We start from the raw sequence: 27158 nt of genomic DNA, 5'->3' as shown, positions 1-27158 counted from the left end.
CCCCTCCCTATAAGAGCGCTACCGGCAGCAGCCCCTTCTCCTGTTCTCGCCGCTCTCCTCGCCGCCCCGTGGCTGTGCTCCCACCTTCGCTCCCAGCTGCCGCAGCCCCGCGCCCCCGGCCTGCTCCGGTTCTGTCTCTCTCTGCCTGTGTCCTCTCGTCCCAGCGCCGCGCTGCGCTTCCCCCGCCGGCCGCCCCCGCAGCCTATGGCCCTGGAAGGCGCCGCTGCCGCCGCCTGTATTTCTGCTGTAGGTTCCCACATCCCTCTTTAAAAATTCCGCCTAAAAAGAGAAGACGATTTACCAAATCTTTCGGGCCGTTATCTCACGTGAGTACCGGTTCCCCGGCTCCCCCGCCGGGCCGGGGCACCCGCCGCGGGGGAGGCGGAGGGCGGGCGGGAGGGAGGCGGCGACGCCCACCCTGAGCCCCGGAGCGGGCCGGGGCATCCCTTGATGCCGGCGGCGGGAGGGAGTGGAAGGAGCTTTCCCTTCCCCGGGGCCTGGGGAGAGGGAGGCCCTCGTTTCCCACGAGGGGAAGGGGACGCGGTGGCCGCGGCACCGGGAAGGGCGGAGGGGCGCCCGGCGGGCAGCGCCGTGGCGGTGCCGGTCGGGGAGGGGGATGGGGCAGGTTCCTCCCGCTGTCCTTTTCGCCGTTCGTCCGGCGGCGTGGGGCGAGACCGGCTGCCACCGCCGGCAGCGGCAGATGGAGAGCGGCGGGATGAGTCAGAGTCGGGGCTGCCCCTCTCCCCGGCGCGCAGCGAGGCGCCGGGCGATGCGGGGGGCCGCCGCCTGGGGGGCGGGCAGGCTGGAGCCGGGACCCCCCGCGCCCCGGAGAGCGGCGGCGGCGGGCGGAGGGGGTCAGCGGCCGCCGCGCTAACATGGCGGACAGCCCTGCGTGTGAGAGGCGGCGAGGCGGGAGGGGGAGGCCGGGCACCGGGGCGAGGGCTGCGCCGGGGCCGCCGTTCTCCCTTCTGCCCCAAACCCGCAGGGTGCGGGAGGGCGGCGTGGCCGCGGGCGCCGCGGGGAGCGGGAGCAGGGGCTCGGCGGCCGCCCTAACATGGCGGATTCCTGCGGAGGGGGGCTGTGTGGTGTTTTTCCCCTCAGCAGCCGGGGCAGTGCCCCGCGGCAGGAGACCCATTCCCGTCGGGCGCTGCTACCCGTGGCAGTGCCCCTCTTCCCGGGGAGGGGGCGAGGGGCGTCCTCGCCTGTACCCCTTGGGGAGGGGGGCTTCCCGGACCACGACGTGCCGTCCCCTCGCCTTGTGGCAGCTGCTCGGGCTCGGGAGCACTGACTCCCGAGCAGGTCTCGGCGGATCCCTTCCCCTCGGGTGCCCCTGCTCGCAGGAGGCCCCCTCGGGCCCGGGGGGAGCAGCTGTGTGACAGGCTTCGAGGCCAGCCTGGCGGGAGTGGGACAGAGAGGCCGCGGCGTCTCTGCTCGCCTGCTTCTCAGAGGCCATGTTGTGTGCCTGTAACTGTGGCTATCCATCCGGGCTCCCGCTGTCACGCTCCTCGCTTCACCCTCACCTGAGCTGCGCCTGTGGGCACCTGCACGAGGCCTCACCCTGTCCCCCTCAGCGTGGTGGACGGCGGGGCATGCCGAGGAGCAGGGCGGCAGCGCAGGATGTCGGGGCACTGCACAAGCTGTAAGGGCATTGCACAAGTGACACTTTCCGGGGCAAGCGCTGGGATGATGGAGCAAATTGCCTTTGCGCAGATGGGTCGGGGGCTCCTTCAGGATATGGAAAGTGGAGCCTTTCCCTCTTATCAGTAGTCCTCTTCCTTTGCCAGGGGTGTTTGCTGGTCGTTTCAAGGACACGCGTTTTTCTCCCTCCCCTTTGTCAGTCTGTTAGTATAGCAGTAGCAGGTTTGGTGCCACCAGTCCTTCTGGAAGTCTCCTGGTTGAGCCTCAGCACCCCTGGCTTGGCTGCCTCTGCTGGTACTTGTGGTCCAGTTGGCCACTGCTGTACTGGTGGCTTTTGGAAAGTACAGAGGAGATGGTCCAGTCACTGCTCAGCTGCTGGCTGTGTGTGTAAAGTGTGTGCACCTGGATGTCAGGGTGTCCTGAGTGTGTGCCTGCTCGCTGTGATGCTGCTCCCTGTTTGGTGAGCGGTCAGCAGAGGTGCCTGTTACTGGTTGTAGGCGAGCTGGAAATACGCTGTGGGAGCTGGGGGTTCATGCATGTGTAAGGGGGCTGGTGCAAACGCAGGAACGTGGGGCAGCTGGCGTTGCTGAGGAGGATGCTGTTATGGCTTATTATTAGGCAGCACTGCAGGACTTTTCCAATCGGCAGTCTGAGCTTGTTCAGAGCCCAAGAAGATGTGAGTCTGCACTGGGGGGACCCCAGTTGTGGTGAAGAGCAAAGTGAGTGAGCTTAAATCTTCTGTTGAGCCTTTCTGAAGTGCATCTCCTGCAGTGCAAAATCCTGCACAGCCAACATGTGCCAGTAGGCAGGAGAAATGCTGCGTTTCAGACCTCTGCAGCAGTCTCCAGTGACTGAGCAGGATTTGATTGTGTAGTCCCAGTCGTTGAACGAAAACACTGTGTGGTGTCCAATGAAGCTGGTTAGACCTGCCTACCCTCTCAGCCAAACGTGGGGCTGGGTCTCCTGTGTGATGATGGGTTGTGGGGACTGGGGGGGGTGGGGGTGGGGGCTGCTGCCCCACTTCTGCTTCCACCCCAGGTTGCTGGATTTTTGGCTCTGAGGATTCTGCTCTCGCCCACTATTCTTCCCTGGATAAATGTGGGAGGCAGCGGTGCTGGGGGGGAGGTGGGTGTTGTGAATAATGGTGATGGTAGGAGGGGTTTGTTCCAGTCTGGACTGGTCCAGTCTAGTTCTTTCCTTCCTGTCACCGTGTGAACAATGCTGCTGCTGCCGTGGCTGATGCTTGCGACACGGCAGCCCCCTCCCCGCGTGTTTCAGGCTGTGGTGAGCTCCCTTCCCTGCTGAGACTCCTGCAGCCAGCCAGCCTGCTGCCCCCCCCCCTCCATCCCTCCCACCAGGCCTTGAGCTCTTGGGGAAGGCTGTTAAACCCCAGAAAAAGAGGATTGCTTTTACAAGACTTTGGAAGGGGGAGGGTGGTGTTCGGTGGTAAACAGCAGTGGGAATGTTTCTCCTGTTGGGAGAGTTTTACTGGAGGGAAGAGGCAGGCTTACCTCCTTTCAGGGCTGCAGCCTGCCCCAAGGCAGGCAGCTCGTGCCTCTTGCTGCTCTCCGTGCTGGAAGGCTTGTGCAGGTGTGTTTTAGCAGCAATGCTGGGCTATATGGTCTAGAAATTATTCCATCTCTCCAATTAAAGGAGGGACAGAGTGCTCTGGAAGGCAATTAAGACCGTCCCTTCCTGAAAGGAAGGCTTAATTGTGTAAGGAACTATTTGGGGTATAATGACAAATTTCAGTTCAAAATGCTGTTGATGTAGTGCAGGAGCGAGAGTGCCATTGACAGAAGAAGTCCTCAGGGACCTGAGCTCCCTTCAGGACTGGTTCTCCCCTGGGGACTGCCTCACCACACTGCTTTGGCCCTGATCTGGAAAAAGCCCATTGTAACAGAAGAATAGCTGGAGTTTTTTTTGTGGACCACAGTAACTTCTGTGCCTCCAATTCTGTCAGTTGGTGTAAATATGCAAGGTCATCAAATTACTGGATTTTTAGGGTTTGGTTCACAGATATTTTAGCTCAGGTCACTAAAGGGTCTCTTTTCAGAAATGGAGAGACACAGTGGATTTTTTTTTTTCCAAAGAAAATGGATCAGTGCCTGGTTTTGTAGGCCTGTTTGTATCAGATGTGGGGAGCTGAGGGGGCCGGTGAGCTGGAAGGGGCCTGGCACTCATAGGGCTTGCTGTGGGGATGCAGTTGTTCTGGCAAAACTATGCTCTGTGGATGACTGAGGGTTGATTTAGTTCCTTAGGTGAGTGTTACTGTTCAAGTACAAAGTACAGCATTGCTGGTCAAGCTGCAGTCAAACTTGAGGCACCTGCTAGTAGAGTGTACTAACAGATTATATATAATACATGCATATAGGTGTCATCGAGTATTAATAGGCAAAGCTACCTTGTCTGTTATTCCCTAACTCAAAGCTCTCTGTCTAGCAAAGAATGCTTTTGTACCTGCTTTAAGACCTTTAAACAATGAGTGCTTCACTGTGGCTGGTCACGTGCAATTTTTCTAAAACTGGGTTTGGTCATATGGGTTATAGATGTCTAACACACTTCTGCTGCTTAAAATGGTAGTCCTGCTCTGCCACAGTACAGCAAACTAACTCTTTGTGCTCATTAAAGCAAAGGAAAATCACTGTGATTTGAAAGGCTTAAATTGTAGCATTTTCCTCTCTGGATATTTAATATCAGCAAACCTGCACAGAAGAGGCCAGTCAGACGATTTTCTATATGTTTGTATAGATCCTTGAGATAAATAATTCCAATTTCAAAGAAATTCCAAAGGGCAATTAGAACTCAGCGTGGCTCAGAGTTGACTATTGCTACAGAAAATAATTGGTTTTCATTCCAGCTCCACAGGAACTTTCACTGCACACTTCCTTCTTGGGTCACATGAGAATATTTATTGGAATAGTACTGCAGGTGATATTTGTCTGAAGCATGGCTTTTTAAGTTTTGCACTAAAGGTCATGAGCTCTCCCTAGAAGCACCTGTTTTAATGGCTTCTTTTGCTGGGAAGGTGAACTTAATTCATAATCACTGGAAAATGTGTATGAGTTCTTGAGTAGTGGATCTACTAGTTAATTTTACAGAGTGTTGCCAGCTTTTAGAACTGTTGTGTGCATACTCAGAGAACTAAGTGGTACTGACTTCTTGCTTTAGGGGAAGAAAGGGATAAGATTAAATACACTGCATATACGTGAATTCTGGCTAGCAAAATTCCTTTATCTCCATTATTTTTGAAGCACTGAGGTTTATTTTTACTATTATATGCTACTGAATGCTAATTTATATGGTAAAGCTGAAGAGATTGCTCTGTGGAGTGGAGTTGCGAAGAGTTACCCTCAAGTTGCACTCACTCAGTTTATAATTCAGAACTTTACTAGTTTGGTTTTCTAATAGCAAAAATAAGTTGAAAAATACTCTTCAACAGTTGGCTTAACTGTAGTGTGGTTGAAAAAGTGATCATTTGGGTGAGGTGATTCCCAAAAGCCAGGTTTTTGTAGTCAGCGCATGTAGTCTCATTTAAATAATGAGCAGCAAAGATTTAGTTGTACAATAGGTTGGTACATTCCATGTTTCATGCCACAGACCACAGCGAATTTGTAGAACTTTGTTCTATGTTGGGTTCACACATGACCAGTTCTGCACTGTATTTAATTCCATGAAAAAGTCAGTTTCTTTTAGAAGCAATAACATCTCAGCAGGGCTGGTTAATGTTTCCTTGACTGCTTTTTATGTTCATGGTACTGTTTTGTGTGATTGTTTTGCCTTAATTTGAGTAAGCTAGCCTTGTACTTTAAAATGCTGCTTTGGTGTTGTGTGTAATAGCCTTTAAGGGCCAGCCAAAACCTTTCCTCATTCCTGAAGGCAAGCATAAGTAAGTTTCTTTTTACTGCCTTGCTCATCTCTGGATTTGTCTGTATGGTGTTCAGTTTCACTATATAAAGCGCTATTTTTCACCCACATAGCTCTTTTCACCCACATGCCATGTTCATTCACAGCAGAGGAAGAAGGAACATGGCAAGAGAATTCTAAAATAGAAAGGAAGCAGGGAGGGGAAGAATCACAGTGGTTACAGGGTTAAAACACTTCTGCAAGGGTAGTCTGGTATTAAGTTGTACTACCCCAAAGCAGGAACATGTAGAGCTCCTATCCTTTAGTTTTGAAAATCTTCCAGTTCAGACTATGAAAGATAAGTACAAACAGGCAGTTCCATGTGCCTAATTCATGTGTTAGCAGTCCTTCATACATCTGACTTGATCTGGCTCAGAGTTTACATTCGCTCTTGAAAACTGGGCATTTTATGTAATTAAAATTTTCAAGGTGGGGTATTGCAAGCCTCCTTAAAAGCACTACTGAAGAGGCATTTGTTAAATGTTTTAAGATAAAGCTTTTATTTTGTTCTGGCTATGAAATTTATTTTTGTATGCATTTTCTCCCACAGGGCAAAATCTCTGATCAAGTTTACAACTATCCAGAGGGCTTAGGAGAAGTGCTTTATAGAGAACAGTTCGACTTCAACGCTGAGCCACCTTGGGAACCTAGCTGATGATAGTAGGGTTCCATCTCCTAACTTGTCCATGTAAGTCTCTTCCTTCTCTCTTCATCTGTATGCAGGAGAATAAGTACTTCCAAAATGACAAATAACATGTATTGGCTTTTTGATAAGCAAGATAACTGTCTTGATGTAGATTACCAAAATTTGAAAACGGTGTGCATATTATAAGGGGCTTTCATTCAGGAGTGGACTATGATTTTTACCCAACTAATACTTTTATCAACAGTGTTATGTGATGAATTTCTGAGAGACTTAAAAGATGTGTGAGTAAATAAAGTTACTTTTCTGAATTAGGGCTATTGGCTGCAGAAATCCTGAAATAAAATGCTGTAACTTCAGTCTCTCAGTGATAATTCCGAAGTAATGAATTGGCACTGCCTGACTGTTAATATCAAATCATGATCTGCTGAGTACTGTGATTTCTTACAGCATTTTATACTGAAATAGTTAAAGTTTGCTATTGTAAATGGTAACTAATGCTGATCATGAAGGGTGTGCCTTCCCAAATGCCTGTCTCCATTATTTGTTAGTTACTATCTGCTTCCACAAGTTGTCATTGAGCTCTACAGTAGAATGTGGAACTCTGTGTTGGATGGAAATCGTGTACCGATTATAAATGCCTTTACATTTTTAAAGAGGCAAATAGTCATTAAAGAAAAACAAAACCCATGGTAACTGAAAACAAATGAATGCACGTAGCTGATCTTAAGGAGCACAGAAAACTCTGGAAGGAGTGTGGCTATCCTGTTCTGTTAACATAAAACAATAGCTTTATGTGGTTTTAACAATAGCCTTAAATGCATTTGTAATATCTGAGTTAAACTGATTTTATATGTTGTTACTTTTTTCCTGTCTAGCTGAAGGCATTTTCATTTGGCTTAGAAAGCATTATATAATTTATAGGTACTAATGTAAAACTTGAGATTGAGAATGGTTAAGTGTGCCTGAGCCAGGTACTTTTTAAAGACCACAGAGTCCAAATGCCAGTTGTGTTAGTATGTCGCCTAACAAGATACTTAATGTAGGTGACTCCGTTCTCTGAAAATAATGCAGTAAGGGAGGCACAGGGTGATTGGTTTATTATGATTTTTATGATTTCTGGCTTTATCTCCAGAGGTTATGTTTGTTTTGTTTTGTTTGAAACTTACTGAGTTAACTGTGCATCTGGTTCTCTGTAGATGACTGCTCTGTTCAAGTGAATACAGTTAACACTGAAAATTCTGAGTATCACTTATAGGTATCACGTGATTTTTTTCATAAGTGAAAGATCGGAGAAAATTGCTTCTCTTGTTCAGTTTCTGAGTTTCGGCTCACTCTTGTATGTGGGTAGAACTATTGCATGAAATTTTGCACTTAAACATTTTGCACTTCAACAGGAATAGTGAAGTAGTAAAAAGGTAGGGAAGGCAGAAGAATCCTTAGGAGGAGAGAGTGAATAAAGTGTAAAATTTTAAGGTAGTATTAATGCATTTTAGTTTCTAAAATTGTTCTGAAGGAATTTTGGCATTGGCTGAAGCTTTTCTCTTTGAGAAGGCTGTTCTGGTACCTTCATTGAGAGTATTTTTTTCTCTAACTGGTAGACTGATGTGCTGTGGCAAATTGCACAAGGTATAGTTTGTCCTAGAATGGAAGTGCCACTGGATTTGCTCTATTTGTAGCTCAATGTTCAGATGATCTGTGTGTTTATTTTGAGCTTGGATCTATTATGTCTTCAATAATGTACACAAATATAAGTAGTTCAGTATGAATGTAGTGGTGATGTAAGTAGCAGTAGTTGGCAAGTGTTTGCCAGTAAACTTGTACCTGTTCTGGTGTACTGAACAGCACAGGGAATTGCCTCAACCACAGCCAAGATGTAAGTTAGCCAGCTAATTGGTAGTTTGAGTCCTGTGCAAGTTGCAAAGTGATTTAATGAGGAAAAAAAGGTCAATTGAGCTTTTAAATATAATTTTTAATACTATGTTCCAATGGAACTCAAATAAAAATCTTATTTCTGAAGGTGTACTTACATTACCATTGAACTTGCTTCCTTTTTATAATTCTCCCCTTCCCACTTTTGTCCTTGTATTACATTGGCCAAGGAAAAACTTGGGATTTAGTTCTGTCTTGCTCTTCAAGCTCTGACTTCCCAAGCAGTCTGGCACCTGTGGTCTGAAGCCTTGCTCCTTTGACAATCTGTTTTATTTATTGCCACATCTGGTTGGTTGGAAATGGAGGGAATTAGCAATGGAAATGTGATCTATTAACAAGCCCTGTCTCTGCCAAGTGGAAGCAGTAGTTATCTGGACTGGCTAGCCTTTAAAGCTCTCTTGACTTTGTCTAAATGGGACTGGGTGGCAATCGGGGAACAGGAGGGCTGAGGGGCAATGGGAAGGCCAAATACTAATACTGACTATGCAAGTAAGGGGATGGGGAAGTAACTGCTTGCACTGTCATGAAAGAGATATATGCTGGTATAGTACTACAGAAGTATATGTGCACTTACAAGAGACTTATCTTTGTAAACTTTGATAGCTTATTGGCTTTGAATAATGTATTCAAACTTCAAGAAAACAGAAGGAGGTTCTTGAAAGCATGGTGCCTGTAGGAGATGTCATATGGGGCATTATTTTTTAGTGTGTTACCCCTTTGCTTGCTTACTTCAGCAGAGATGCTCTTGTTACATTGCTTATTTAACTGGGTGGAATACTCCTGAGAGAATGGTAGGATGCAACTCGCCTAAGCTGCACAGGTACTCTGCTGTGACCCTCGGTGGGTTTGTACCGAGAGGCAACTTGGGTAATGCACAAAGCCCACGGCCACTGTAAATAAAGACGCTTGCCTCAGCATTTCCATCAGTTGGTCAGTGGCTGCATTCAGCTAACTGAATGAAAAGGCTGTAAGTTGGTGAAATGGCATCTTGGAATATTTTTTAAAAGATAGTTCCATTACAAATAGGCATTTTCTGCACTGAGAACAGAGGACTTGTGTTTCTGTTCTTCTAGTGTACCTGTTCTGTACTTAATTGCCAATGTTAGTGGCAAAATGTTTCTACTTTTTGTTACCCCTGAAGAACCGATATTGTAAGGAATGTCAGATGAATGTATTTTACCTCTTTATGATTTTTGCATCAGCATAATTGTTAATATTTATTTTGCTAATAAGACATGTATTGAAAGGCATTTTTGGGAGCCCGTTTGGTTTGCAGAGACTTTGTTGTTTGCAGAGGAAGTTTTTAATGACAGAACGACACCTCAAGGTGCTTGGGGTTTTTTCAGGCCAACAATATGTAGTTCTGACAATGTAAAGAAAAAACTTAAATGATGTGTTTGTTACGGATGCTTGCATATGACAAGCATGTGTTTAGTTATTCACTTTTCAGAGCATTTTAATTTTCTTCTGTTCCAGATGTCTGCATTAATTGCAGTGTTTAAACACGTAAACTTTTATCTTGAAGTTCTTCATCTGGGAAGCCATTGTGTTAAACCCTAAAGAGCCTGAGGATGTAATGCTTACTTCAAAGAAAGCAATTGCGTGCCTATGTAGAAGTCTCACACCACTTGACAGCTTTTGTTTGCCCTAAAATATATGTCCTGGAGCATTGTGCAGACTAACATTTCAGGTGGTAAAATGGGTGGTGTTACCACGCGAAGTCTGTCAAATCATGACTTGCAGCAAGTCAGCACTTCCAGCAAGGACTGAACTCTGTACTGTAATGATATCTGACTTGTCTTACAGACGCAGAGGTAGTCTTAAACCATTCCGTTTATTTCCTTATATGTGTATTCATTGGATCTTTCATGAATTTTTATGATTGATTCTCCTCCACCTCCAGGAGGGAGGCTAGTCAGAACAGAGCAAGGTTATAGTACAGTCCCAAATCCTACTGCAGGTGTTAACCCTGTAAAGAAATATTTCTCAAGCATGCACTATTCTGTGGTGGTGCTGTAGCAGTCCTGGTAGGAATTTCAGTTTTCTTTGTAGAATATTCTTCCTATCTTGTTCTAAACAAGACTGAAAAGATGTAATTTCTTTAGAGCAGGAGAAATTGGAGAGAAGAAAGGGCTGTGACTCTGAGGGCAGAAGTTGGTAGGGTAATGTTAGCTTTTTTTACTGGATGAGTTTTACTAAATGAAAAAGGTTAGCTGTCATGGACATGCTTAGAAAAAGCAGTCACTGTTCAGCAGCCCAGGAGAGGTTATATTAGGTTGTTTATCGGTTTTTGCAAGCTATTTTATTAAGTCTGTACTAGCATGGATTCCTTTTCCTGCCTGCTTCTTGACCATAAGATCCTTTTGGATGAATGAACTACAAGAGACAATGTCTGTTTTAGGAAATTGCCTTAATCAAAGCTAATTTACCAGATAAGTGTTCTTTTTCTTGTTGTTTTGGGGGAGTTAGTAGTAAAGAGGCCTTTTCCCACTCCATGCTTTAAACCAGTTCTCCCTCTCCTCACCACAGGATGTCCCCAAAAGTAAAAAGGCAGCTTTTGGAGGAAAGTGTTCTACAGCTGTCTGAAAGCTACAGACACCACAGTGACTATGAAAAAAACCTTTCTTTTAAGAGTACTGCCAGATTAGCTTCAATCTATTCCAGTGTAACTCTGAACACAGACTCAAAGGAAAAAAGCTAGCGGTTGGTTAGATCAAGCTTCGTTTGCAACGAGGCACAAACAATTAGCCTACAGGGTGTGTGTATGTCTGAGTCCAAAAACCTATTCAGTGCTGTGACTGGTTCCACTGGGTGTACCAAGACCCCCCAGCAGGGCAGATGGGGGTGTGCATTCATTCAGTGGAAGGGGCTCTGCATGCTTCAGTGTAGGAAGCAGCTTGTAGTACAAAAAACCAAAACAAAAACCACTGTCAATCAAAAAACCCAAACGCCACCAAAACTTTAAAATCTAGCTTAGTAGTACCTTGTATATACAATAAATTCTTAAAATGCTTTAGTTTTCCCTGTGGGCTTTTAAACAGATTTGTACAATATGTGAGGGCGTTGTGAGCTTATGATCAGAAACAGAATTTGTCCAACTTGAAAAAAACAATAAAAGGAAGCTCAGATATGAGCTTCTGCCAGCCCAGTCACTTCTTACTTGCAGGTACTTGCAGTATTTACTGGTCAGATGTGAGTGGGGAAGGAGAAAGAGGAACTGGGGTCATGGGAGCTCATCCTGTATAGTTAACTGTGTCAAAATGTTGCCACTGAGTTTTGAACTACTTCTGAAGTCACAGAATAGATCAGATGTGTCCTAAAAGATGTTATAGATTTAGATGCAGCATGAAACATATTTGAAATCTGAAAATTCTCCTTTTCCACCCCTCTGTGTCACAAAAGGATTAAAAAAACTTGTGTGCTTTTTGAATGGTTAACAGGCCTGCTACATTTGAGTAGTCTGAAAATGGAAATTGCTTTGCTCTCTCGTGTGCTCTCCACGGTTGGTTTACTTATTCCTCTTCAGATACTATTTTTCTTGCAAGACGACAAAGAGCTATTGTAGAAGAAAAGTATAATGTATTTATTACACAACCATCAAGTTCCTGGTGATGTATGAAGTACTTCAAAACTTAGTTAAACATTAGGTTGTTTTAAGTCATAGTATAAAGACATTATGCTAAAAGAATTAAACTCTGCTGTTAGCTTTTTTCTTCTGATCTTCATGTTTTGAATACACCAGAACTATATCAAATTTTCAGTAAAGTGCTGATGCCAGCTTTTCTTTCCAGGGAAAAAAAAGCCCAACCAAACCCTTTTTGGTACTCTGCTCCTGGGAATCATGGAGATTTTATGGAGGTGAACGTGTTGAGGACTTTGTGCTAATCAGCTAGCAAATCAAGGATACTGATGAAGTGCCTATTCAGAGGGTGACAGTAGCTATGTAAACCTGACTGTGGTGTTCATGTTTGTTTCACTGATTCTAAGTCAAACTTAGTTCACAAGCCTGCCTGTCTCTTTTTTGTTGTTTTTTTAAGGAGTTTTAGCTGTTACTCACAAACTTAAACTGAGGTGTGACTGACAACGTTTTTCCTGCTTATTGTAGTGTCTACCACCCAGTCATTGTTTTTATAATTTTAATTTACTTAAATCCTTACATCAATGTGATAATTATCTTGCTCTTTTGTGATTGTTTGGGATCTTCAGGATTCCTTTAAGTAAGCAGATGACTCACTGTATGTGTGAGACAAGTATGTTCTTACCCAGCATACTTGTCTTTGTCATTCAGCTTCTGAGTGTAGCTGAAAATTCTCACTGCCACTGAGTTAAATTCACCTGGCAGTAAATAATTCTCTTAAACATAGGTGGCATACTTGAGTTATGCAGAAAGCATGCAAAACTCTGCTGGCTCTTTTCCCCATTACTGGGTGTAATGACAAGCAGGAGCAGCTGCTGCTTACTTGCCTTAGTATTAGCAAAAGTAACTTTGCTCATATTAACAATGTTAAGGAAACTCATGTTGCAAATAGTGGAATTTTTTTTACTGTAGGGAGGTGGTGGAAGAAACATGAGACAGAGCTAATACCATGGCATTGTTATCATTTGAAGCCAAAACCATCATCTCTGCTTTTAGTCTTAGTGAAGCATTTTTTTACCTTTGGCTGTAATGTTTCTGGTTTCTGTCAACGCTTTTAATTAGAAAAATAATTTTGTTATTTTAAAGCCAAGTATAGGTGGCTTTAGAAAACAAGTATTTTTTAATAACTCCTATGCAACTTCTGGTGAGAGATTGTCTTGGGTGTTCATGTAAAGAAGGAATCTAGTTAGCTGGCTGGTTTTGATCAGTCTCGTGTTAGTCATGAAGATGACAAAAGTCTGGTCAGTTAGTTGCTATAAACTCATACTGCTTTTAAAAAAGACCTGCAACTCTAATGCAATGTAAACTGCAAATTGTTATATTCATCAAGTGGCCGATGAAGGTCTGTGAGCTGTTAGTAGTTTTCTGCTGTCTACTGATTTTTACTTGAGACTGACTAGTTAATCCATATTCTAAGACTGTGTATATTTAACAATGTTTTCTGTCTTAGGGTCTTGTTGATTCAGGTTGTCCTTCGGAAAACACTGCTTATAAACATGTAATTTGCAGTGAAGGTTTGAGGATGAACAAGATGCAAATCAAGCTAGGCTGTAACTGTTACTCTCTTTTAATACCAGTTCCACTTACTGTGATTGTCATTTTTAAAACTACTTCTAGCTAGTAGCTTCCTTCTGTTAACCTCTACTGAAGTGAAGACTTCTAAGTGTTGTAGGTAATCTTATGAATGGAATAACAAAATAAACGTCTAGTAAATACAGTGTGTGAAGGCAATGGTTATAAATTAGCATCTGAACAAAAACCAGAATGTGAACACAAATATGTGAATCTAACAGTATCGGTGCTAATGTTTAAACAATAAACTGTGAATTTTCTTCAACAAAATCAGAAATGTATTACAGACAGCCTTCCAGTTGCATACTTGAATACTAATGTCACTTAAGATGCTATACTTAAGAATGGCTGAGCTGAGGTGTTTGTACAGGTATATGCTGCACTTGCAGTATTTTCATAGTGTGGATAAGCTCAACACAGATCAGTGTGCATACAGTCTGGGATGCTTCTCAAGACCAGCCTTGCATCAGTGGTTTCTTACTCTTTAAGCTAATATCAGACTTCAAGGACACAGCTTCTGTTTTATTGTTTTATTCTTGATTTCAGTAGAATTGCACTATCCTTATCCCTGGCAAATGGAGGGTGGACAGAGTAAAAAAACAATTCGATTTCTGTAGAAAGTGTGTGTGTTACTGTTTGTAGTACATCAGATGTAGAAAGCTCTTTCTAGCTTTAAATAGTGGCATAGTATGCTTTGTGTCTCTTTTCCTATTGATTTATGTTTTGTTTGTACAGTTTGTTGCATAATTTAAGGACCCAGATATAAGGCTTGGAAGCCCATCCCTTGTGTTTCTTGGTTTATGACTGTCGGCTTTGTGGAATACGGCTGAGATGAAAGGATTTCTTGAGGATGCAAATTACTCCATTGGCCTGTTGGATGAAGGAGCAACTCTTGCAGATGTTATTGACAACTGTATTTATGAACATACTCATGTAAGTTTTACAAGTTTTCCATATCTTCTGGTTTAGTTCTCTAAGTCTTCAAACTAGGTCAAGGCGTTTAGCACTGATGAGCTGACAGCAACAGAGGAATGGTCAGCTAAAACCTTATGGAGTAATTTCCTCTTCTAATTCTACTGTTTGGCTGTTTGTTTGCCTCAGGCTGAATTCTGCTGGGGAAATTTGGGCAACAATTGTTGCTTCCCTGAGTGTGGCTAGCAGGAAAATATTCTTACTGATGTAATTAAATACAGGTTCTCATCTCCTTGTTTGAAGAGATTATCAGTGGGGTTTAGACCAGGAACCTGAAATTGGGCAAGTGAATATTGTTGAGTTAGAAATGGGTTTTTTGCACTTTCCCTGAAAATATGGCAGTTTAGGCAAATATGTATTCTGAGCCAGTTCAAAGCTGTGTTCAAAATTTCTGTGATCGATCACGGCTGTATGGTTATACATCTTCCTGTTACCCTTCTGTCCATTGGAAGCATGGGTACGAGCATATTGTGAGGTGCTACCTTTTTTCTTTCAAGAAAATAAACTGGTCTAAAAGCTATTAATTAGCAATCTACTAGAAAGAAACTTAAATAATTCTGTGTGTATATAATAAGTTTTATAGAATAAGCCTTCACTCCGTACTCACGAGGCAGGAAAATGTTGTAGCCTTTGTTTTATAGACAATACTGTAAAAAGAAAGAAAGCTTAAAAAAAAGAAGTTTCATTAAGCAAATACTGTATCCTTAATATGCCATACCTAGGAGTTGCTCACTTTCCCACTTTCCCTTGGTTTAGCAGAACTAATGTTCAAATGCAAGTGTTCAACCATAGTACAGCAAATAGATAAATCCCATGGCCTTCTGAATTCAGGCATAGGATTCCCAAATCCTGATTCCTAATATTCTTTTTCTGTCTAGCAAATAAATAGGTAAACTACTGGCAACATGTCATGTCTCCAACCACTGGCTGGCTCACAGAGGATAGCTGCCTCCTGCTGCTTTCATTTACTCCTTTAGCTCAAGGGGTAGAGGCCTGTGCCATGGATCTAAAGCTCCAGATCCCATTCCTGCTGGTGACCCGTACAGGGGGTCAGTATGCTTCCACCCGATGGAATTTCTATTTGTGTTTTTTAAACAGAAATAAAGACATTGTATACAATAAGCCACAACATAGTTTCATATCTGCGAAAGTCAAGTGCTAGAATTAACATTTAATGTACAGTCTTAATTCAGATCTATCATATTTTGTGATGGTCTTTAATTGATATATAGTGGCTTATTCATTTACAGGAATTTTACTGAGTGCACATTATGAACAAACATAGAATAATCTGTTTGGATTTCGATCCACCACATCCATATCATGAATTGATGTCGAGAGACTATGGTAACAGATGCACAAGGGGGACTGTTAACGCTTTCCAGGAAAGTGCCTGTGCATTTTCTTGAAGATTATGTACTTACTTGACTCTCAACCCTAACACACACTGAGTTTAGTTCTTACAATTCTGTTTGAACTTTTTGCTTCACAAGGTGTGGCGAACAGTCTCAAACTTGACTTCCTGAATTAAAATACTACCAGACAAATTTTCAGTAAAATGAGCTCTTAGCTAGATGTTAAAATAATGGTAGTACATTAGATTATATTCTTGTATAATAAGCTATGAATTATATTGAGACTGTGGAAGCTTTCGTCCCAGTGGATTTTATTCCTCCAAAAAGTTGCAGTCTTCTGAAAATACAAAGTTGGAAGAGATTTGTAACATATTCTGTATTTTTAGATAAAATCAGCATTTGGCATTTAAGTCGCATCTCTTGTTCAGGAGTCTCAGAATATTGTCTAAATAGCATTCATGATATCTCTAAGTGGTAGGTATTCCCTTTTTTAAAACTAATTCAGATTGCTAGGTGAAAGTGGAGACAAGAGGATTGTTCAAGGTCAAACCTAAAAGTTAATAGGATGAAAAGAGAATGTACATAGTTCTTTAAGATTTTGTTTCATGGGTTATTTGTTTTGATGGCAAACCCACAATTTCAGATATTTTATTTTCCTATTTTTCCTTTTTTTAGACTGGAAAAAGAGCATTTTATGTTGGTGATCTTGGAAAGCTTGTAAAGAAGAATATACAATGGCATAATGTGATGGCACCAATAAAACCATTTTATCCTGTAAGATGCAATTCTACTCCAGGTGTACTTGAAATTTTGGGAACTCTTGGCGTTGGATTTGCGTGTTCCAGTAAAGTAAGTTTTTGTTTTCTCTGTATCTGTGTGCCTTGTTTTCTTCTGTTTGCTGTTTTAAATTCAACTTTTTGGTATTAAGTGCCATGGTTATGTATAATATAAGTTGTGAACTCCTGTGTAACAGGCTGTTGCAAATCTATACTTCCACCCTAGCAGCAATGGATAGTTTTCTGTTTAGTGTATTTGACTATTTAGTCTAGTACTAGAGGACATCTAATAAAAATTGAGTAAAGATAGTGCACTGGACTGTGTCAAACTCTGGTGTGCTCCTGTTTTTCAGTCTGAAATGGCATTGGTACAAGATCTGGGCATTTCTCCTGAAAACATTATATATACGAATCCTTGCAAGCAAGCTTCTCAGATAAAGTATGCGGCAAAAGCTGGGATAAACATCATGACTTGTGACAATGATATTGAGCTGAAGAAAATTGCTCGTAACCATCCAAATGCTAAGTAAGTGTCAAAATTCTGGTTTTGCTTTTTACGTGGTGGATGTTTAATTTTGCCTGTGTTCTGGGTGGTTTGAGTTGCAAGCAAGACACATGGCTTCTTTAATACAAGGTAGCTTTTTTGCAACTTCTTCCCTACTGGGTCAGTTTCCTAATATGATAGTAAGACCCTCGTTTGGGGAGATCTTGCATTTTCATTTTGTGGGACAATCTTCATGTAAAGGTTTTAGTGATTTAAACTTCAGAAGTCTGTCACCTTGTCATCTGCAAGTACATCTTCCTCCTGCTCCGTGGCTTCAGTGTTTCTTTCAGAGTATTCTGTTTGGATTATTAATGGCTTCAGCTGAAGTCAGGGCTGAGACTATCAGCAAATAAATGAGCATGTGCCTTGGGTCCCATCCAGGGTTTGGGCATGCTTCGCAGGACTACTAAGTATGCCTACAGGTATTTCCCTGCTATTAAACGAGTGAGAAATCTGAGTCCAGTTCTGGTTTTAGTCATTTCAGTATTGGCCCAGATGCTTTCTGTAGAGAAGTGATCAAAGTTCTAGTTGTTAAATATGAGAATTTTATTGCTGCCAGTGCATCACGGTCTCTTTTGGACTGATAGGCGCTCATGTCACTAAGCGTCACATCCCTCACATAGGAATGCTTTGGCTGTGGGCCATGCCTTCAAGAAATTTGGAGTCAGAGCCTAAGTGAATGTTAGTGCTTTCCAGTGATTAACGAGGTGCAGGTTCCCACGAATGTCATCAGTGCACTAAGAAACTAAATTCCTGACATCCTTTACAAAGCCCTTGGTTCTAGACAGTCCTTGAAGTGTCATGTCTTCTCCCAAAACTGTGGCCATGGCTGTAGAATTGGGAAGATTGAGTGCAGTATCTGGAGACTTCTCATCCCATCTGGTTATTTTTTTTTTAAGGCTGCCTCAAGAGTTTTGCTGTTGCTAGTGATTACACGTCATCCTCATGGAAGCCTGTCAGTGCTTTGCATACTGGAGAGTACTTCCTGTGTAGAGAATGTTCTCTATGATAAATAACACTGTATATGAAATCTCAGCCTTGACGTACTCCATGCATTTGAAAGTCTTAGCAATGCTAAAGCTGTCTCTTACGTCACTAGTGTTTTACCACTTACTACTGGTGGTTTTAGTGTGGTGTTAGTTTTTACATTGATTTATTTCCTTGAGTTTAACAGCCTCTTTTAGAAGATGTTGTCTGTCATAACGTCCGCAGCAAGAGAAGTTGAGATGCAGATTCTTCTTGAGCCAGAGAAATGGTAAAGCAGGGAGACGGAAAGAAGGAGTTTCATGAGCTAGAAACAACCAATATAAACTCTTTACTTCTTTTCAAGGATCCCATAGTCTAACATTTGAAAACGTACCTGCTTACCAAGGACGAGAAACTCAATTTCTACAAAAGAACTGCAGTTGGCCATCTAAATTGTCTAGAAACCTGATCTCCAGCTCTCCTACTGGGTAGACATTTTTTGCTTTTATGTGTGGTTGTTATAGCTAGGTTGTCTCCTGGTAGATGAAGCTAATTACACTTTGGTTGAGGAAATCCTGCTTAGAAATCCTTCTCATTTTCTGAGAATTCTTGTAACTTTCTGCACTAAACTCAATAATAGGTGGGTATCTTTATACAATGGATGTTTCTGTCTTTGGAAGTCTTAGGAACTTGAACAATTGCAAATTTTTCTCTCTTAAAAGAGGAGAAATGACAAAGGAGTGCTTAGTCTTTAATTTCTTTATACCTTTGGATTTTTCCAGGCACGGTTTAACCACTAAGTTCGCTGGTGTCCTCTAAGAGCTCCAGTAGAGGCATGGTTGTTATAAGTATTAATGCTTCCTTAAAAACAAACAAAAAACCCAAATGCCAAACATACACATCATCCTCCAGCCCTGCTGTAACTGGCTGAAACCCATGAAGAATCCTACTAAACTGCTAGAAATCAGAATTATACTTCAGTGGTTTGCACTAGAAAAATGCCCTCACTCACTTATACTGCTGCCATAACAATTCATCAGTAACATGAACATTGGATGTCTTTAAGGAATTGCTATGTCTGATCCTAATGTAAGCTTTCAAACCACAGTATAATGGATTTGAATTTTTTTCTTTTAAAGAGGATAACTTTTGACACTTCTTCTGTCTAGCACTTTTTCCAAATGCTTTACAAAATATTGACTACAGATTTCTTGAACAGGATTGTCTCTGCTAGCAGAGAAGCGGGAAATGCTAGTCAATTTCTTAAGATGAAGTGGTCTAAATTAAAATTAACAAGGGTTTCTGGGCAAGCTGTGTGAGAACTTGTGCTTAAGAGACATTTTGTAAAGAGCAAAAATCCTATAATGAGATACTTGGAAAGCGCTTTTAGAAGTCAAGGTAGCTGTTAGGCCAGCGTGTATTCTGTGGTGGCTAGGCTAAGTTTTGCTTGTTGTGTGTCTTGAAAAGAACTATTTCACCTTGGGCACAGGGCTTCTGCCACTTTTATATGCTTTCTACCTTGCTTAGCTGTAATGTCCTCTGTGCAGTCTGCATGTAATGTCGTGATACAACTTCTGTTGGGTTTACCACATGGCTTATTAATTGGTCTTTATTGGGGGGGGGGGGGGGAGGAGGAGGAAGCCAGTGGCTTTCTTAGTGGGCAGCAGTTTGATTTTGTGCGTTTTGGGGATCTACCTCTAGAGGTTTTGATGCAAACATGCTTTTGCCACTCAAGTGTTACTTTAAAGTAGAAAACTGTCAACACTGGCACTGCAGTTTGCAAAACCTATCCAGAAGGAGGCTTTGACCAGAGGGAGGAGGCTGTCTCACTGCTTAAGGCTGTAAGATGGTACTCCCTCCCGACCTGCTCCACAGGTGCCCTGGGAGAAGGGGCAGGGAATGGACTGACACCCCCACCCCATCCCCAGTCTGTGTGCCCGGGGATGTGGCCAGGGTATGCTTTCTATGGGTCAGCCTGGTCTTCTCCAGATGCTGAGTTTAACACAATCTGATATGTGACTGAAGGGGAATCGCCACGCTCTCCTCTTGGCTAGAAAGGAGGCCAGAGATGGGAAAAGCATATTATGGACTTAATGATTTTGTGAGGAAGTATACTTTATTAGAAGGTAACATTCTCTTTTATTACAGCACTCAACAGACTCGTGCTGCTACAAAAGTCTTAGTTGCTGCATTTCGAAATCCCTTGTCCTTGTTGGCTCCATGTTTTAGCCCCTAATTGCTAGTTTTTTCTCTGTACAGGATTGTTTTTATTAGGTTCACTTGACTCATCCATCGATGGAGCTGGAGTACTGACAACATAATCAACACACTTCTGACAGTCTTCAGGCTTCACATGTGCTGATGATGTAAACCAACTGCCCCAATCATCTTCCCCTTCTCTTAGGCTCTTACTGCACATTGCCACAGAAGATAATACTGCTGATGAGGAGATGAATATGAAGTTTGGCACCACCCTGAAGAACTGTAGGCACCTCATGGAATGTGCTAAGGAGTTGGGAGCCCAAATAGTTGGTGTCAAGTGAGTAACTTACTGGTCTCTCTCTGAGCAGACATTTGCATGATGTATTCAAGATGTAGAAGACAAGAATTTTTTCCTCCCTTTTGGCACTATTTTACATTTGTGTGTTTTTTAAAAAAGACAAATCCAAAAAAACCCACCCCACAAAACCAAAAAAGAAACCCCAACTTTTGGATCATGAGTTTTTGCTTGCAAGCAAAGCGCTAATACTCAAACAAAAAAATGTGTGAAACAAAGTAACTGTTACTCTATTTCAAATTGCTTTGACTGTATCAGAAATTCTTCTGTCAGTGTAAAAGCAAAGTTTAGAAGCCTTTCCTGTTTTCTAGCTGTGCTCTTGAACTTCCCTGGGAACTGGATTCATATTTTTCCAGCAATAAGGTGCTAGTGTAGCATGGGATAGCTTGGACAGACTTCGAACGAGGTGAATGTGGGGTTGGATTCTCTAAGAGTTAGATCCTATGTTACTCTTTCATCATATCAAGATACAATATTTAGATTAGTTTTTTGACTTGCAGATGGCAGGAATGAATCCTAGTGTTCTGAGAGCTTCCAAATCATCTGTGGCATTTTCATTTGAAGTTTGACAAAGATTTTATTCTATGGAGGAAAATGCATGTGCAAGTCTGTTCTGTCTACCTTCAGCTACTAATGTATCACATGCTCATGAATGTTTCAAGAAAGCAACCCAAACAAGTAAAAGAGGGTGGGTCATCAGACAGTAAAACATTCTAAATGGAAGCCAGATTTTGAGGATTTAAACCACAGTTGTTTTGATGTAAATCTGTTTGAAATTGATGTTAAATTAAAGCATAATTCACTATAATCATTACAGATGACAAATCTATTTAAAAATTAGGTACTACAGAGAAAATGTACCTCTTTATTTAATGTCTAACCTAACTTTAACAAAAATCACATGGCTTCTGTGCATTTTCTTTATTAAAAGAAAAAAAATCCACATGTTGATTCATGCAAGTAAGTTTAAAAAGTGACCTTTGCCTCAAAATGGCATTCCTTAAAGGTGGTAGACTTGGAGTAGAGTGTGTCGTGGCTTCAGATGGGTGTGTGGTCTGACTGGAACCAGCGCACCACAGTAGTCTTTCAGAAGCCCATGGCAATGTTGGCATGTGTTTTAGAGCCTCAGTTCCTACCAGTATTATGGCAGTACTTAAACCTTTTGGACAAGGAACCAGAGGGGATTCGGCAGCTTGTGGGAGGTATCGGTATTTCTCTGCTTCAGACGACCTGCTCACCAGCCTGTTCAGCCTTGCTGTGAAACTAGGACCTGGCCTTGGGTGAAGAGGCTTCAGAACGGGGTGGCAGTGAGATACCTCTCCTCACCCCCTCCCAGTTACTGGAGAGATCAGAGTGTGCACACTACAGTCCTAGCTTTGGGAAGAAAACTGGATGGCCCAGGGGAAAGGGTGCACAGGCAAGGCAGCACGAAGTTGGACAAGAGAGGGCAGGCTGTTACACAGGTGCTGTGTTAGCACTGGCACCCAATGAAGAAAAAATTTTAACCACTTCAGTAGTGAAGGCTGAAAGGGTCAGTAAATCTGTTATTAAAGATGAGAATATTGTAGGACACACTTTGCCTTAAAAGCAAAGCAGACCTCAAGTACAAATTCAGTGGAATAGAAGGCAGCCATCTGAGCTTGTTCTTGGCATAGTTACTATATTATCATGCAAGCTTGTCTTGAGCCACTTGGGAATGAATTACTTCTATTGCTGCTTTAGATGGTGAAACAGTTTGCTTAGTCTGAAAGCTGCACAGTTCGGTGTATTAACTGTGTGTTTATTTCTTTCAGATTCCATGTTTCAGGCTCTTGCAAGGAACTGCAAACGTACATTAATGCTATATCTGATGCTCGTTGTGTGTTTGACATGGCTGTAAGTAGATCTGTACACACATACAACTGCTACAGTACAGGATCCGTTCTATTCTAATCATATGAACAAGTCAGCTACGTTATTTTCAAAATATAAATATAGGAAATGGAATTTTTAGCAAGCAACTAAATACTCCATTGTGAGACGTGGTAGAGGTAAAGCAAACTTCATAATCCTAATTGTGGACAAAGGTTAATGAATACTGTCCCACTGACAGGCAGTAGCCTTGTAGGCTATTTTCAAATGAAAAGTTAGTTTTCTGCTTTTGGTAAAGGCTTTTGAAATTCAAGCCTGAGTCCTGCAAATACAAAGTTGACATTTTTAAGTTACATTAAAACATTAAGCATTTTGTGTGCTGGCATTTATTGTGATCTAACCAGTAACTTGGTGCATGTGAGTTTTGAGATGAATAACTAAGAATCACAAGAAACAAAGCTGTTGTATTGGGGGGATATCCAAATCTGGGTGAAGAATGGATTTATTGGATGCTTCAGATGACTCATGTGAGTCTTACATGTTCTGAGTGTATTTCTCATATTGCGAAATTAAAAAATCCCTTCTCTGAACGTCTGCCTTCCTATAAATGAGAGGCAACTGCAAATCTTTTTACTCTTATTACTGCAGTTAGTGCATTAGCCGTGACTGGTGACACATGGAGGGCAACAGAAATTCTCACTGATCTTTGTGCAAATCTGTTGTAGCAGTCTTGTCACATAAGCACTATCCAAAAGACTCACATTATACATACTAGTAAATTCCTAAAACTTTCTTTTTGTCAGAATGCACCACCCTGTTCAGCGAATCTTGTCTGGCTATAACAAAAGCCACAAGATGGGAGTTGATGTTGCTGTGGGACATCCACCTGAGAACTGTGTAACCAGCCTCTGTTGACTTCCCAATGCTATTACTGCTGGGTTTAATGGGGCTATATTAATTTTTACTATGCCATGACTCCCTCACTAGATACACTTTGTCTTCAAAAGTATAAGTACATAGAAGTCAACTACAGTAAGGAGCAACAAGAAATACTTTTGAGTTGTGTGTGTACTTACATTCTGTCTATGCATTTTAGGAAGAATTTGGCTTCAAGATGAACATGTTGGATATTGGTGGGGGCTTCACAGGTTCAGAACTTCAGCTGGAAGAGGTATGCAATGTAATGGAAGTTGAAATTCTAATTTTGATTTAGGAAGCTGAAATGTCTAACCTTCAAACTGCAGCTAACATTGATAGCTGAAACCCACTCTAAATTCCATGTTAGACTGTCATTCATAAGATCTGAATAATTTGGTTTATATTCTTTATCAAAGAACAGAGTGTAATCGGTCCTTGGAGGTGGTGATTATTTTGGTTTAGTCCTGTTCGTTTGGTTGAATGCTGACTTAAGCATGTCACCGATTAAATCATTATTCTAAGCCACCTTAGCAGTAGTAACTGGATTTTTTTGGCAGCTGACTGTTGTCCAGCTGGTTCCTCTATTGCATGGTTTGGGCCATTGCTTAGCATGTTGTGGATCATAAACCATATTGCTACTGGATGAAAGTTTCTGGTACTTTGCATTAGAACTGAAGACTAAAGGTCTTGCTTTTTATCTTTGCTCTGGCTAGCCTTGAATAAAACTCCTAACACCAATTTGGCCCAAATATGATCTTTAGCGTGCAGTAGCACATAAACCAGAATAACTTGTTTACACTGTTATGTTGTCTTAGACAAACTCCTCAAATGTAGGATAATGAAAGTGATTCAATGAAAGGCTACTAACAACAATCAGGGCCCTTCTTTCTTAGTTCTAACTGTTCTGTTACTTGTCCAAAATACTTGTTTATCTTCAAATACCTGGCTTAAAATTTGAGCATCGGTATTAAATAATTCATTCTGTTTCCAATACAACAGTATAGAGAACTGATCACAAAGGGGCCCTTTCCTTGCTCTTCTGGATTCATACACAATTTTTCATCATCTGTTGTACTGGACAAACTTTGAAATTACTGGTGTGGTCTTGAGTGTACCACAACTTGAACTTTGGCTGGGAGGAGGGACCGTGGAGTGCTCAGAATCATGGTACTCAATCCTCAGTGTTTAGCAGGAGAACCTGTTCTCTTAAACACTTCTGTAAATTTTGGACCTCTGGTAAAGGCGCTTGTCAGAAAGTAGAGGTGTGCTTACTAGAACTGTTGCTGACTGAAAGTGTGTGTGTGTGGGTATCTGATACATACATAAGCTGAGTTTCAATTGGTCTTACCTCTGACTTCAATTTCCTAGGTTAATCATGTCATCAGGCCATTGCTGGATGTCTACTTTCCTAAGGAATCTGGTGTCAGTGTGATTGCAGAGCCCGGATTTTACTACGTTTCATCAGCATTTACACTAGCAGTTAACATCATTGCAAAGAAGACTGTTGAGTATGATAAACTTCTTCCTTCTGGAGGTAAGCGTCATGTTTATCTTTCACATGTTATGAATCAGCACAGATAACTGCCCACTTAACTTTAGTCAGGATGGACTAGTTTGTCTTGGCATATTTTTAAAATGTTCCCTTATGTTTTCACTGTAATCCACCTTTTGGGTTCTGACCGTGTGTTATCTGTGTATCTCACTTTTTTAGTTTCATTTATGTGGCACTTGTTTCCTTACTGGGTTTGCCTTCTCCACGGTTAAACCTGCATTGTGTGCTTTACAGAAGGTGTATTAGAAGAACATAGAAAAACCTATCCTAGAGCTAGCTGCTGCTCTGCTAAAGCAGAAACTGGATTTATATTCTTAACAGTGATTACTACTGAAAGTATTTAATTTCATTAAGATTCGCACTTAAGGTTACAACTGAATTTATGATCTGGTCTCATACAGATTACTCTGCTCATAATTCTCCCATTCCAGTATATATGGAACCCACTGTATAAGTCAGGAGAAAGCAGTTGACTTAAGTTAGATTGCAAAAGGACTACTTATGACAAACACATGCAAGACAACTTCTTTTTTACTTCCAGTGGAGCAAACCAGGAATGATGATGAACCAGTATTTACGTATTACATAAATGATGGTGTTTATGGTTCTTTTGCAAGTAAATTGTCTGAAAAACTGAATACTATCCCAGAGGTTCACAAGGTGAGTCCTTCTATATTCTTCAGAGATAGTCCATATTATCCTTACGTTTATATATAAATTTAACACCTCATGTGTATGTAGTTATATATTTGTAAAATTATCCTTACGTAGATTTTAAAATGTTCTTACCTAATAAACTAAATCATGAATTACCTGGATTGTTTCTCTATAGAAATACAAGGAAGATGAGCCTCTGTTCGCAAGCAGCCTTTGGGGTCCATCCTGTGATGAGCTTGATCAAATTGTGGAAAACTGTCTTCTTCCGGAGTTGAGCGTTGGAGATTGGCTGATTTTTGACAATATGGGTTCTGGTACCTTGGGTGAACGGTCTACCTTTAACGACTATCAGAGGCCACTGATTTACTACATGATGTCTTTCAGTGACTGGTAAGAAAATTCTCTTGATGGTGGCAAGATTGTTGTTACTTTCAAGAGTGTACACTTGCAACCAAATATACATGATAATTTGATGGTAAATACAGGAAGATGGAACTGAGCACAAGAGCGTGCCTTTCTAGTTGGGTTATTTATGTATTATTCTCTCTGACTTTGCTATAAAACTAAACTGAGAGCCATGATAAAATGCCTGCTTTGCTTTAGGGTTGACAAAGGAAAGCAAAACACCCAGTGTGGACTGAGTTTAGTGGTAGTTGCTGCTGAGTAATAGCCTCTTACTGCTTGACATCAGCTGTCGAGGTTTCCTAATACAGTAATCGCAACTCCAGTACAATGTTAGCACCATCGCTGCGGGCAGGAAGGGCAGTAATGCTGCTGCGGTGATGGTGAGAGTTGGGCAACCTGTTACAGTATGGAGGTGGCAGGGCCTGAGAGCTGCGGCCTTTCTGTGCCTGCTGAGCACTTGCATCGCCCATTCCTTCCCCCTGCTGAGGCGGGGACCTGCCTATCCAGGGGCAGTGGGCCTCAAACGCTGTGTTCAAGGCTGGCTTCTGGTGTGAAATAGTACATGAAATCACTTTATTACAACTCTCGTCCTTTTCTGCTGCAGGGATGAGATGCAAGATGCTGGAATTGCTTCAGACACATTGATGAAGAACTTCTTCTTTGTGCCTTCTTGCATTCAGCTGAGCCCAGAAGACCGCTTTTCCACTGCAGCTTAAACAGGCATTAACGCTTCATTTAGACCTGCAGTTGCAAGTCTGTAGTTTGTCTGGTCAACATTCCAGTGTGGAAGAAATGGAACAATCTTGAATTCAATTCATTCTCTTCAAAACTTGAAAAAATAGTAATAGCTAATGGGGACCAGGCAAAACAAGCTACAGCTACAATTCACTGGGGGGTGGGAGGGTTAGATAATGGCGTCCAAATTTAAAACCGAGTTCATTCAACCCCTGAGCGTTTAAATATGCAACAAAATGGATGACTTAGTGGAGATGGAAACCCATCACTTGGGTTCTTCAACAGTTTACATACAAGTACACAGTTTTTATACTAAGGATTCCTGTTAGAACAGTCTTGTAAAGTTATTGTCTTTCGCCCAGATATATCAAATGTCAGTGGGAGACCAGTGTGACTTCATTAGTTGTTTAGTGTATCTAGAATGTGTAAATTTGTGCTTTGAACTGTAGTTTAATAAATGTAAAATTGCATCATATTATTGGTTGTATTTGACCCTTGATGTATCCCTTGTATGATTGCAATAAAACTTTGTGTAGATTTTA

The 27158-nt window shown here is 41.9% G+C and overlaps 1 protein-coding gene across 7 annotated transcripts; it reads left to right on the top strand.

Moving 5' to 3' along the window:
- The first annotated feature begins 10 nt into the window (after nt 1–10).
- On the top strand, nt 11–27158 carry AZIN1 (antizyme inhibitor 1). 7 transcript variants are annotated; one of them, XM_075085558.1, is made up of 13 exons: nt 11–326; nt 6095–6232; nt 14064–14261; nt 15179–15349; nt 16331–16504; nt 16785–16957; nt 20346–20480; nt 22292–22373; nt 23446–23520; nt 24636–24801; nt 25361–25479; nt 25652–25866; nt 26486–27158. In XM_075085558.1, the coding sequence occupies exons 5-13, from the start codon at nt 16403–16405 to the stop codon at nt 26595–26597; spliced, it is 1179 nt and encodes a 392-aa protein (XP_074941659.1). In that variant the 5' UTR covers nt 11–326; nt 6095–6232; nt 14064–14261; nt 15179–15349; nt 16331–16402; the 3' UTR covers nt 26598–27158. The 7 variants fall into 7 exon arrangements, with proteins under 7 accessions (XP_074941659.1, XP_074941663.1, XP_074941656.1 ...); XM_075085562.1 differs by having other exon boundaries at nt 20201–20480; XM_075085555.1 differs by lacking the exon at nt 15179–15349.

The sequence above is a fragment of the Phalacrocorax aristotelis genome, chromosome 2 (assembly GCF_949628215.1).
Source record: "Phalacrocorax aristotelis chromosome 2, bGulAri2.1, whole genome shotgun sequence".
In the NCBI taxonomy this organism is placed as follows: Eukaryota; Metazoa; Chordata; class Aves; order Suliformes; family Phalacrocoracidae; genus Phalacrocorax; species Phalacrocorax aristotelis.
Note: the sequence above shows the minus strand (reverse complement) of the source record. Positions and strands in the feature narration are given on the sequence as shown.

Excerpts from the sequence above, each read along its gene's own strand:
- AZIN1 (XM_075085555.1), top strand. The coding sequence starts at position 14,160 with ATGAAAGGATTTCTTGAGGATGCAAATTACTCCATTGGCCTGTTGGAT. Across the intron at positions 14,262-16,330 it reads GTATTTATGAACATACTCAT|ACTGGAAAAAGAGCATTTTA; the intron begins GTAAGTTTTACA and ends TCCTTTTTTTAG. Across the intron at positions 25,480-25,651 it reads CTATCCCAGAGGTTCACAAG|AAATACAAGGAAGATGAGCC; the intron begins GTGAGTCCTTCT and ends GTTTCTCTATAG.